At 34.7% G+C, this 13,726-nt stretch overlaps 1 protein-coding gene across 2 annotated transcripts in view; it reads right to left on the bottom strand.

Annotated features, from left to right (window-relative positions):
• The window catches only part of LOC103995217 (kinesin-like protein KIN-14L), a 35,314-nt gene that overhangs the window by 14,146 nt on the left and 7,442 nt on the right, over positions 1-13,726 (bottom strand). The window contains exons 6-14 of one of the 2 annotated variants that reach the window (XM_009415753.3): positions 12,079-12,210; positions 11,707-11,885; positions 9,968-10,129; positions 9,782-9,873; positions 9,212-9,363; positions 8,935-9,108; positions 7,945-8,091; positions 6,322-6,513; positions 3,598-3,669 (exon numbers count right to left, since the gene is read on the bottom strand). In XM_009415753.3, the coding sequence (XP_009414028.2) occupies positions 3,598-3,669; positions 6,322-6,513; positions 7,945-8,091; positions 8,935-9,108; positions 9,212-9,363; positions 9,782-9,873; positions 9,968-10,129; positions 11,707-11,885; positions 12,079-12,210 (1,302 nt within the window). The remainder of the gene's footprint in view (positions 1-3,597; positions 3,670-6,321; positions 6,514-7,944; positions 8,092-8,934; positions 9,109-9,211; positions 9,364-9,781; positions 9,874-9,967; positions 10,130-11,706; positions 11,886-12,078; positions 12,211-13,726) is intronic. The other variant, XM_065161597.1, reaches the window with a different exon arrangement.

The following is a 13,726-nucleotide window of genomic DNA, read 5'->3' as shown; positions in this document are numbered from 1 at the left end:
ATTAAACAAACATGAAACTAGTTGACAATGTCAAGTATTTAAAAGACAAACCAAAATAGTGTCACTTCCAAGGTATCAAAATATAATGTCAGATAACATTGATATTTGACAAAATAACTAATTGTCTGTATAGTGCCTGAATAAACATTAAGAAGGCAAGTACTCCATCTGGCAGTATAAAAACTTTCAAGTTAAACCGGTTATAAGACAACAAGGGTAAAACTTAACTCACGTTGGCTGACTGCAACCTTTAGTCCTAAACACAAACCCATGACTTGATTATAACCAATCCGATAACTCAAAACCCATTAGCCAAACCTGAAAGTTTTGACCATATCAAACCTAAGTCCAACCTAGATCAATAAACTGAAAATCACTAACTCAGTTCAGCTTTAGCACTTGGAATGTTTTACTCATGGTTTTGAATCTTGGACCAGTGTTGATACCAATCCTTGGGCAGCTCGGTGCGATACCGGCACCATATCTAGCCAACACATAGTGTTGATTTATCACGGACTTAGTTATAATTGCATAAGTTATGAGGCACCCTTGCATGGACATCCGTACTGAGTCAATCTAAATGCAACCTCGCACAGGTCCGGAAGAACCAATAAAACAGGAAAAGGTTGGTCTGTTTCAAAGACAAGTTGTCACATCCTTAGCTAGGATTGCCTAAGACGTGCGGCACCCAAGCAATACTCGTTCACAAAGGATCAGCCTAAACCTTATGCAGTCCACAAACGGCCTGCATAACAAAGAAAATGTTAGAAAGACGAACATGCGAGTAATTTAGTGTCGTCATGTCATGAGCAAATCTGTACATAGGGTGTTCGATGTAATGTTTGTGTATGTTCATGTCTTTCAATTTTATTCATATTTTGGATAACATGTAAGGGCTTGCAATAGGCTTAGCAGCCTTGTTTTGGTTGACTTTTGTGATCGTTTTAGTCCTGCAAACACAAATTGTGTACAATCGTCAAGTAGAGGCAAAACTATCCAAAATCAAGCCATTCAAGCAACCATTTTAGAGGGTTTTCTAGCTCTGTAGAGTGCATAGTATCAGCTAACACAGCACCCTAGAGCTACCCGAGTGACACATGACTGGATAGGCCTTTGGGGTAGTATCTGTTGAATCTCGGATTTTGATGATGAAATCAATTGATGAGTCTATAATCTAATTCATGTATTGAGAAAAGTGATGCATGACTAACCACAATCATGAAAAGACAAAACAATTAAAATAGAAGAATCGGACGTTGGGCCGGAATCAAAGATCGAGCATCGGGTTAGAAGAATCGAACGTTGCGCCAAGATCGAATGTTGTGGGAGTCCACGTGCCGATAGATCGGGCGATATGCTGAAGGTTCGGACGATGCGCCGGAAGTTCGTCGGGAGTTCGGATTAACAAATTACGTACCGGACAACTTGGATTTCTCGTCTTGTAATTGGTCGAGTCTTAATTGTCGTAGTTAGATCTTAATTTGAGTTAGTTTTGGATGTAACCCTATCAACTCAATTATGGGCCAATTGGGTCTGAATTAGGGCTGAATTGGACCTACTGGTTGGCCCACTCAATGACCTAGAGCCAGGTCAAGCGATGGCAACGCTAGAATCGCTTGAGGCTCGATCTCCCAAGCAGTGTATGGGCGGTGGTACCGCCCAGTGTCAGTCAGACCGGGCGATGGTACTGCCCAGTGTCAATCTGATAAGCGATGGTACCGCCAGTTGTCAAACTGATAGGCGATTGTGTTACTATTGAATCAAGCTAGTATGGTCATAGTATCTTGGTCATTAAATTTAATGGATAGATATTTATTTGTGCCCTCAACACCTAAGAAAAACATAGAAAAAAAAAATCACTACTTTCCGTTCCACAACAACAAACAAGGGATATTAACCGACAATCGACTAACCAACTCAAGAATGAGTTCTACGATTGAATGTAACCTCATTCCCTCAAACAAGCACTTTCAAACATACTAACCACTTAGTCTACTAGGAACATAGGGCTACCACATTTGCAAATGTGGAACTTGTTTTGTGTGATGGCACCATAATGACCATTAAGCAACAAAATTGTCATCACTGTATTGGCTATATTGTTGCTACGAGTCAAGCTTCAGATTCGACTAACAAGGGCCAATTGTCGACATCTTAGGTCACATATAAAATCTAAGCTGACACAAAGGCTGCAATAGGTCTAACACCATTGTCACCGTTGTTACCACTGCCAAGTCCATGTCATAATAAGGTGGATAAAATGCATGCCTTGTCTCATGGCTTCCTCATTCATATGATAGGACATCATATATGTACAAAATCTGGCAACAAACTCAGGGTCATCATTAATATCAGACCCCCCACCCTATGCTAATCGAATAGGACTTCATATGGCCACAAATATTAAGTTCCTCCCTTCAATGCTTGTTGCTTTTGCTTTAAGGATTTCTGTTTGCCTTGAAATCTTCCTCTAATGACTTGAACATCCCTAGTACATTTGATCATGTCAGAAAATCCGCTGATCAAATTCTTACTACAGCCTTATTATTCATTCACCACAACCGACATATTAGTAGTGGATACACGGTGAATGATGATGTTGCTCCAAACAATTTGGCATGCTGCCACTCCAGCTTGGCATTTTATTGCTTTGCTGTCATTTTCTAATAGGCACTAAGTATCAAGTTTTGAACGCAAGTAACAAATTCAGAATTGAGCCATGAAAATATGACCTAACTATGCGGATCTATGTCAATTTGTGTGGACATCTAATAAAATATATACAGATCTAACACAAATTTATGCTGAATTGCTAATCTAGGTCGAGTGTAACAAAAATATAGCATAGAACAATGCAGATCTAGTTTTAGTTCAAATAGAACTACACGAAACACAAGTAGATCCAGCCTCAACTGAATTGTGCATGCTTAAAATTAGAAATTTTAGCCCTAACCTAAGCAAAAAAGCCTTCTTAGGAAGAAAATAAATATAGACGTGGTGGAAAATTTCAGATTTATCTTGATTTGGAAAAAAAAAAAACAAGCTTCCTCTCAAGTAATCTGACCCACAGAAAGAAAGAAAGGCTCCAAACTCAAGATATTTTGTGAAACTTGTTGCAAACAAGTAGCAATTTGGAGAAGAAATCAAAAGAAAAAAGGAAGCTGTTGGATAAAAAAGAAGGAAAAGAGGAATCAACTGAGAAAGAGAGGAAAATGATGGGGAGGGTACCTACATCGGAAGTAGGCTTCCCACCCGATACAGCTCAGCAATGGTAACATTATTGGATGGTACATCTGATATGGTAAATGTAATAAGTGGATATCTGTAGTCTGTATAATGGCTTGTGGTTGGACCAATAAATACAAATATTCAAAATGGTGGTCTTACTACTTGTAATTGGATGATCTCAAAAGCATCACTTCAATGAAAAGACATTCAAAAGTGAGTCTGAAGATTTATATTTTGGTTCATCAAGAAAATGAACAATAATAAGTTATACTATTATGAAATCCATTTGAACGATAAAAACTGCCATAATAGTTGGAATCAACAAGAAAAGTTTTACAAGTCATTCTCTATAAAAAATTCACAACAAACCTGAGGTGATCCACCAAATGATGACTTTTCGGTGAGTTTGTCAAATAGCTTCTCATTCTCTTGATGCAATTTCTGCAATTCATACAAATCAAACTAGAATTAACTGGCAACCCAGCATCAATGTAAAGAACCATATTGTACATAAAGCAAAAACACTGAACAAATAATAAAATGAAATCATAAATTAACTCAAGGTTAAGGAATCAGTGAAGTGGAATTTAAGAGACACACTTATCATGAAAAAAATGTACACATCATGCACAAATTTGTATGCATGCATGAGCATCTTTCATTAAACTAATCCACATAGAGTAAACTCTTGACGCATTAGCTGTAACCAAAGAAATCATACAATTGAAAGAACTGCATATATTGCACAATAATACCAATGACATAAGATTGTCTCCTTGAAAATTATAAGTTTCACAGATGAGTATTTACGTCAAGAGCTGCATTTGGAGAAATTGTATAACTTTGGTAAAACAGTAGCTTTTTCATACTCATCAATAAGGGAACAGATTAGTGAATTATCTCCCACCAAAGCAGGGTCTCAGGAGGGTTAGTCTACATAGCCTCAACAATACAAGCAGAGAGGCTATTTCCATGACTCGAACCTTGTTCAGCAAGGTCCACAAGGAAAGACATTATTACCAATCTAAGGCTCCCTCTCTTACTCAGTGTTATAATTATCATCTTATACCTATATGCACCATCCCTCTAAATAAATGTCAAGGTTTATTGCAGGCAACATTATCCATTAAATTATTTTGCCATCATCACCATGTTGTATTGTGTCCCATTGATTCAAGTTTAAACATATCATTATTTTTTATCATGTCATAGTGAATTTTCATCTTTATGCACATGCTTCAGAGACGCATAGATTTAACTGGAAATCATAAAGCATGGCAAGCAAAAAATGATGTTAGACCATAATGTGTATGTACACAGCAACAAGCACAGATCCTACCAAATGTATCACAATTCAAGAGTCAATAGGTGTAATACAAGAAACTCTGTAGGGTACCTAGAAAGCATGCACGTATGAACTAACTGTGCCGGTCTGAAGAAGGCATAAACAACAAAGAGAAGTAACTACACGAGCTACAAGTACAAATAAACTTATCGAGCAGATGAAGGACAGAACAAGAGAGCACACAAAATTTTGATTAAGGCACAGATAAATAATGTGAACAGACTTTCTCCCTCAGATCCCAATTGAAAGCTTAAAAAAATGGATTATGGAACTGACTAAAATAAACTGAAGATGAAGTATACTTGTGTTTATTGCAAGAAATAGCAATTACATCTCTCTCCAAGTAAGAGCCTCAATTTTGGCTTATGCAGAACTAGGTCAAAAAAGGTGAATAAACAATAGAATTATTTTTTTTGATCCCTTATCTTAGGGCAAAGAGGATGATCCAAATGAAGCACATGTAGTAGTTAGAATATTAGGAGAAAAAAATGTCAACCATCACAATATGATTGTTGTAACTAAAAATTCGTTTCTAACACAAAATAGACATATTCTATTTTCCAGTATATAATAACAATGATTATACTGTAGTTTCCAGACATCTTGATAGTAAATACCCAAATCCTCATCCAACAAGATGTGTTCTCCCCAATATGCAAGAATAGATTCAAGGACAAAAATGGAACTGCAACCATTTCAAAATTAACAACAACAAAACACAACCAACTGTTGGTATGATTTGTAGTAAGCAAAGAGTCCAAAAAAACCTGTTTTGACAAATAACTTCTGTTACATCCTTTTTTTTCTTTGTTCCTTTTTTTTGTTGCTATCGAGAGTCTAAATCATGCATCATAACAATGTAGACAACTTATAACAGAAGACCTTCAAACCAATGTGGAGAAGAAAACAAAATTCAGCAAAGCAGAAGCTATTGTTTAATCTAAAATCTCGAAGAATGTCATAAACCAAACTCCAAAGAGTCACTACACCTCATCGAACCATTAACTCTAATGCTAGTTCATCAACTAAATATTTGACATTCAATTCTCACATATAACAGACACCAAAACACAGCATCCTCTCATGCCTATGATTTTAGTTAACATATCCTACTGGTTGATGAGATCACAAACAAACATTTAACAGTACCTACATCAATTACATTACTCCTTGGAATTTCCAAGCTTTTACAAAGCAGGGAAGATGATATAGAGGAGCACAACATAAACTTCAAAAGGACAACCTATACCAAACCAGTTAGTCCTCCATTTTGCCCTCTATGGCAGTTCTCTTCCTCTAGGTGGTCTATGATACGCCAACCGGCGCCTGCAAAAAAAAAAAGCAAAAGGAAAAAGAAAGAAAAGACAACCTACAAGATGTCTGTGCTTTAGGTCATTATTCTACGTCAATCCACTTAGGCTGGTTTAACCTCCAGCAAAGACAAACTTAGGTAAAGAGGGATTATCATAAGACCCACGAATCTAGTTGGCATGTAGGAAGATCTACCTTCATGGTTGCAAATTAAACCCATGAACCATATAGTAGATCACCATAGTTTTCCTATCAATGGAACTGTCTAGAAGAAAAGCAAAACAAAAGGCTTAGATGTAAAGAAATATATTCATCGGCAACAAAAGCCAAAACTGTACAGCAGCATTCCTTCTACAGTACCTAAATAGACCTTTCAAGCTCATATTCAGAAAACAATGTCATGTAAGAAAGACTATTATAAAAACAATTAAGCAAACCTCAATAAGTGCGTCCCTCTTTGACAGCTCTTCTTCAAGTTTCTTTATGACCTGTGAAGAGTCAGCACCATCCTCTGCTGTCTTTGGGGTTGAAACAACCCCTGTGGACCCAGTCTCAGATCTGCTAGTTGATCTGGTATCACTTGATTGAAGGGCCTCATTAAGTTGAGACTCAATCCCCTTTATTCTGGCCTATATGATGAGGAGGAACATGTCAGAATTATATAGACTGTATTTAAACTTAATAAGCAAAATCATGGTCATTTCAGATACCATGGATATTTACATCATCAATCCCCATTATCTAGTCTTCAGAACAACAAGCAAGATGTTCAAAATGCCATAGAGCGGCAGAGTAAACCATGATCATTTCAGAAAACATGCATATTTATGTCATCCAAAAGATTCTTAATAGCATGATTTTGCAGTTAAACTCAAAAATAAATACAAACCTTTGGCAGTTTAAAACCTAAGCACCTGTAAGGGGAAAGGATATGGAACATGAACTAAAAGAGTAGAGGCAGATAAGTACTACCACAAATAAAGCAATGAAGACTTACTCAGTATCCAATATGCACAAATAACACAGCTTATTATTTAACTTATCTCTTATAGATTTGCAAGAAGTCTGAATTCACAAAAGGCACTGACCAAAGATCATTTCATATTGTTTGAGTATTGACATCAAGAAGTGAGAAATCAACAAAGATTCAGAACTTCAATTTAATAACCAGTATATTTATTTTCTAGTCATACTGTAATATATTAGATTTCAGCCAGATACTTGTTGCAATAAATTGGCAAGAAGTATGATAAATCAAATAAGTCCAATGAAAGCTAGTAATACAATGAAGCTTATAGACAGATGATATTTTTATGATATGTAAAAGTTATAAAAGGAAAAAAATACATTTTGTGTCACATTGTCCTCCAACAAACAAAGATACAGCAGTATCAAGTATAGCCATTTGCTTCAAAATTCCGTAGGAGAAAATCTTGTGCTTAATGATGTCTACTTTAGTACTTCTTAAAATCTAGAAAGCCTCAACATCCAATTACATGCACTAGCCTAAAGAAAAGGTTAGATTAACATAAAATTATGATGATGAAGGTATGATGACTAAAAAAACAGAAAAAACAAAAGAAAATTGACAGCACAAAGAAAAAGAAAATCAAGGCAATACAAACAGGATATATATAAGCGGTAGAAGGATTCAAAAATTAGAATAGTTGATTTGGTTTAAATTGTCGGTTCCCAAGAAGAGATCACTTAGCTCAGATTTGCTTGCTTCTAATGAGGAGGCTTTCAGAGATTAACAGCTATAAACAAGGCTAATAAACTATTAAGTATAGCTAAAGAAGATAATAAGAATACAAACGAGCAAAATCTAAGCAAAGGAAATGAAGATATTTAGCCAATTAAACACAAAAAAATAGAAAAATCAAAGAATAGTTCTCAATAAGACTGCAAGTAAGAAAAGATGGAGGAATTATTTTTATAGAGCATTTGATGCATAATCTGTACACAACCTAGTATCGAGTAACAAAATCAAAAATCAAAGATTTATAGGAAAAAAGAGAACAAATGAGGTAGAAAAGCTCGATGATTGTTCAAGATTTAACCTGTAAAGTACTAATAGCAACATCACGTTCATGGATCTGCATTTTCTGTTCTTGTTCCAGTTGCAATAGGTGAGCAATTTGATTTCGAAGTTGAGTGTTTTGATCTTTTTCAACTTTTTGTTTCTCTACCAGCATTATGTTTTCTGCCTGCAACAAAAATAATAATGAACAGAAAGTTCAGATATGGCAAGCAAAGTTTTGATCTATGTTGAGAGTTCTAGCATTTACCAACCATATGCATAAATATTCTTGTGTAATCTCCAATTTATTGTAATATCCATTTTTTTATAGAAAACACTGCAAGCACTCACAGATAATACAATGCACATAATTATAATTATTATAGGCATCTTGTCTATGAACAAGTCCGAAAATAACTATATCCTATAATTCAATACAAAACTGCAAAGCAAAATTTTGCAGAAATTTGTTTTGGACAAAAATGTCAAGTTTATTACTTCAGTCACCAGTATGATGCTAATAATTCAAGGGTATCTGGATACAGCCTGATAACAGAGACCATGCACTTGGAAAATACTTCTGTCCAAGATGAAACAGGAAGCTTCTGTGGGGCATAACATCTTATAGAAAATCAGAGAGCAGTTATCTGGACGAGTCAGACTCTTTACTTGTGATTTACAATTTGTGTCATTGCCCATAACCAAATATTCATACTTCAAGGGATAAAAGTTGGCTGCAATGATGTGATTTAGATAAAAAAATATTAGCCCAAACTCTGATTGTTCCATAAAATTTAGAATCTGAATGATCTTCAGCTCTAGGGATCAACAACCTAGTCATGCTTGATATAACACACCATTTATAGTTCCATTTTATAAGAACAATAATATATAACACAAGTACACAACATAATCCATTTAACTCTCTTTGGAATTACATCGATTGTAGGAACTCAAATTTATAATAACATAAAAAAAACAGAATCAGAATAGGGACATAATAATTAAGGACAAAAGGCCAGAATAGGACCTTTAAATCTGCCTGAAGTGTAAAAGAAACCTTCCAAGCTTTTTGGACTTCATTAAAAAGCAGAATGCATTGATCATTGGCATCTTTAAGAGCAACCTTTAGCCCCATAACTTCATTCTTCAAGCCAAGAACTTCTTTTTCTTTCTCATACAGTTCCTTCCGTGAATCATTTGCCTAACAGATGATATAAAAACTTTCACAGAAGTTCAACCCAACAACAAAGCAGGTGAACGAAAGAAGTAAACATATTTTTCAAGCATTTGAAAAAGGTGCTTACCACATCTTTCCATTTCTTAATTGTATCCCGATTACCAAGGCTGAGTTCGGCATTTCTTGCCCTAGAAGAAAAGTTAAGTGTGGCCAATGTTTCAGACATATTTGAAGAATTTGAACAGACATGGGCAATCAACAAGGTCTTTGAGCTCCCACCTGCCACAGACAAAATAAATGAAGCAACTAGAATAGAATAAAAGAATTTGCAAAGGGAAACAGAAACTTTTTCTCTACTCCAGGAGACTTTCCACACACACACACACATATATACATACAATAGAAGGTTTAGTGAGTCAGATTTGGTGGACGATAAACCAATTAACTAAAACAAGTATTGTCCTATATTATCACTCCATAGGCAATATTAGTAGCTGAAGTCTTCATTATTTTCATACAAGGAAAACAGTTTCAGTCAGCCTCCACTTTTGAGATAAAAGAGTTAATTACAAGGATGTGAACCAACTGCGCAGGTTCCTCGGTCATTAAAGTAAACTTCAAAAATTAACTCGACCAAATCAAGTCAGAATGGACATGAAACAGGCAAAAAACTTTAATCACATAAGAAACATCTTACCCATGGAGTCAGCAAGAATTTGGGTCATCCTCGAATTTTCATATGGTACAGTCTCTTTCTTTGTCGTCAGTGATGTTAAAACATCACCCAACCTAATTAGTAAAGGAAAAGGGAAAATAACATTTAAAAATGCAGAAGCTAGTAAGTCTTGCATCCTTGAAATCAAAAGTGCATTTCAATACTTACGCAGAAAGTGACTTTGAAACGTGCAAAAAGTTTGTTAGATGATCCCCGCTAGCATCTTTAACCATCAATATTTCACTTCCAGGTAGATCAACAAGAGAGAGTTTGCTATACAAGTTTTCTCTAGTGACCCAATTTGAATAGTGAATATGAATGGTAATAATCCTGGGAAAAAAGATACCAGACATTTCTCAGAACAAGAGAACCCAAATATGCTGGCGGTTCCTACAATTGTCTATCGAAGAACGCCTTTATAGACCATCAAAAGATGCCGAAACTAATGAATTAGCAACAGTTTTTAAGGCCTAGAAAGATCATGAAAATCCAAAAATATAAAATCTGCTAGAAACTTTACCATAGCAAGAGAATTCTAAATGATATTGTATAAACATAACAAAGAATTAATTTAACTTAGCTTACCAGTTTATTCATTTGATATCCTGTCTCAAACTGAAATCCAAATCGCAACTAATATTTTTGCATTCTCACCAAATCAGTAAAATATTGGATGTCATAGTTTCTTATTCTATGATATAGTGGCTAATAAAGATTGACATATTAATGGAATTGAATATCATCCAATGCCATAAATGCATGGACCCAAATGATGGCTAGCAGGGGCCTGTGCCTGCCCTTGCTTCTTATTTTTTTTCATTAGCACTCTAAATGTCAATGAAGTTGCTACAAATTTCATGTTGGCACAACCACCTCCATCACAACTCAAGAAATGGTAATTTGCTCATAATAAGGTCTCAGCTTTGAAATAACTTTTTGGACTGTCCAAAATGCTATGCTTATGAACAACTTCTTTTGCTTGCTTTTGGTGTTAACTTCCATTTTAAAAAGACCATTATGATAATTAATTTTGACTATCAAGTGTAAATCTTTCCTCTTACAGAATAACTTTGTTTTGAAATTATAAAACATCCTAACAAGTCATGTTATGGAAGATAATGAGCATATTTTTGCAAAAGTGTGTGTATATATATAAACTAGTTTGACTAGTAATAAATGTGTTCTATCCTATATACTTAGTCTTTTTATTGTCTTTTTAAAAAACCTATAGAATAATTAATTTTGCCATACTGGATGAGACATTCAAGTATAAACAAGTTTTTTTTATCTCTCAAAATGTAACACATTTCAGTTTCCATTAGCTAAGAATCATTTTGACAAGTTCAATGATGGAAGATAATCATCATGTGCTTGTTCATGGTATCCTCAATATTTATTAACTTTGATCGGGACATTCTCGTTTTCACATTATTCACTATCTATCACAAGATTAACCATGACAACTTCTAACATCGTTAATATCATCGCATCACATTATTCATTGTTTAATACAAGAAATTTAACCATGACAATGTTAGTATTCAACATCTACCATATGATTAAAATGGTATGTCACAGTTTTGCACAGAACTTTTGGCCCCACCTGGTGGTAGACACGGGTACCACCAATCAATTCCATCCAAACATTAATATGAAAATGAAAATAAAAAAATCTCGAATAAGCAAAAATTAGGTCAGTTATTATTCTGGCCTGGGACTGCACACAGACCTAAAGCATGGCTTACAAATTTCATGAAACTCTATTATGTTAAATCAGAGGCAAATTAAGCAAAAATGAATAGTTTCTTTTGCAAATGGGTGTATCTTCCAGACAGTAGTCATGAACAGGTTCAACTAAACTAACAGGAAGATCCAGAAAGCAGTAATCTCAGACTACTCATACATACAGATGGGACATAATGGCCTTTGAAGAATCGGTCCCTCGATTCTGAAGTGCAACTTTAAGTACTCTAGAAAAGTCTAAAGGATTATCTACTTTCTCCTGTGTAAGTTCCAAGGATGAATCTCGGTAATCCAATTGATTTCTTGGTAAGCTGCTTAAAGATTTTGCCAGCAAATCTTGAACCTATCAAGATACAAAATGTGGGGAAACACAACAATTATATCCTCATTAACGAAATAGATGAGCGGGAGAACTATAACAAAGAAAAGTAAGCACTATAAGAGAAACATTGATTAATATGGTAAACTAAAGAAATGACAATGTTAATTGTGTCAAAGCATATAAAAAAAGAAAAAAATTGGAAAGACTGGAAAACCTGCTCATTATAAAGCTCAAAGGCAGTAACATAGAAAGTATACTGAGATGTTGTAGTAGTATCTGAATTAGACAGATCAAAGAGCTCCTCAAAACTGCGAAAATACAGACCACGCTCATGACTTGATCCTTCCTGAAAACGTAGCAACCACATCAAAATTTAAGAACAATGCTTAAAAGTGATGTAAGACATAATATTACACACAAAGCCTATGCATGGGAATTCTAGACATCCATGTTGCCATGTAACTACTAATGGATGCTCTAGAAGAAACAATTCAGAACCAAAAAGAGCCACTAGAAACATAATTCCAGTGAGAAACTCCATATACACAGAGGAAAATGTATTTATTAGCACCGAAGATGAAGAACACCAAAAATGCAAAATCTACTTTTTCACATTGATAATTAATGAACTTACTAGTCACTTATATGATAGACCTCCATGGTGTATGTTATTTACTGATGATATTGTCTTAGTTGATGAGAAGCCTAAGTGGAATTAATTATAAGCTTGAGCTATAGATGCAAGCTTTCGAAACTAAGGGTTTTAGATTAAGTGGAACTAAGATTGAACATATAAAATACAATTTTAGTGATTCTATAAATAGATAGAAGAATATAATTAAATTGGATGGACAAGAAATCCCTTTATGGAAAAGTATTAGGTATATTGGATCAATTATTCAAAAAATAAAGAGATCAATGAAGATATTATTGAGAGCAAGGATTGAAATATCGTACCATACCGGAGTTTCAACGTTCGCTCGGTACGATACTATATACCGAGCGGTATACCATTCGGTATACCGCTCGATATATATATATATATATATATATATATAAGTCGGCGACGTCGCCTCTCTTCTCCCAGGCGGGGCAACATCGCCTCATTTATATAAATATATATAAATTAATAAATATATATTTATATATAAAAAGATTATATATATATATATATATATATATATATATATATATATATATTATAAAAGGCGACATCGCCTTTTCCTTCTCCCACACGGGGCGACGTCGCCTCGATTATATATATATATATATTCCGTTCTGTCGGGTAACGAGCGATCCGTGTACTAGTCCAGCTGACGGACTGATACATATCGCCCGTACCAGACGATATTATTCGAAATTGCATACCTTGATTCAGAGTAAAAGCGGGATAGTTAAAATGACGACAAGCGTCAAGAGCCTTGTGTGATCATCGAATATCGTTGAGATTAAAAGAAAATTTGTATAAAACAATTGTAAGACCAATAATGCTTTATGGATCTGAGTGTTGGACAGTTAAAAAACAACATATACAAAAAGTTTGTGTACTCAAAATGAAAATGTTGAGATGAATGTGTCGAGTCACTATGTAAGATAGGAAAAGTATTTTTATTCGTAAACAACTATATATCACTTCGGTAAAGGATTAATGAGAGAAAATTATTTAAAATGACATACGTATATGGTCAGGAGACCTCCGGATGCGATAGTTAGAAGAGGTGAAATAATTAATAGTAGTGGTACTATGAAATGTAGAGGAAGACATAAAAAGACTTTAATAGAAACTATAACTAAAGATCAATTTTTAAGTACTCTAAACTAAACTAAACATATAATCTTTTACATATCTCAATGGCAGCAAA

The sequence above is a fragment of the Musa acuminata genome, chromosome BXJ3-8 (genome assembly GCF_036884655.1).
Source record: "Musa acuminata AAA Group cultivar baxijiao chromosome BXJ3-8, Cavendish_Baxijiao_AAA, whole genome shotgun sequence".
NCBI lineage: Eukaryota > Viridiplantae > Streptophyta > Magnoliopsida > Zingiberales > Musaceae > Musa > Musa acuminata.
Note: the sequence above shows the minus strand (reverse complement) of the source record. Positions and strands in the feature narration are given on the sequence as shown.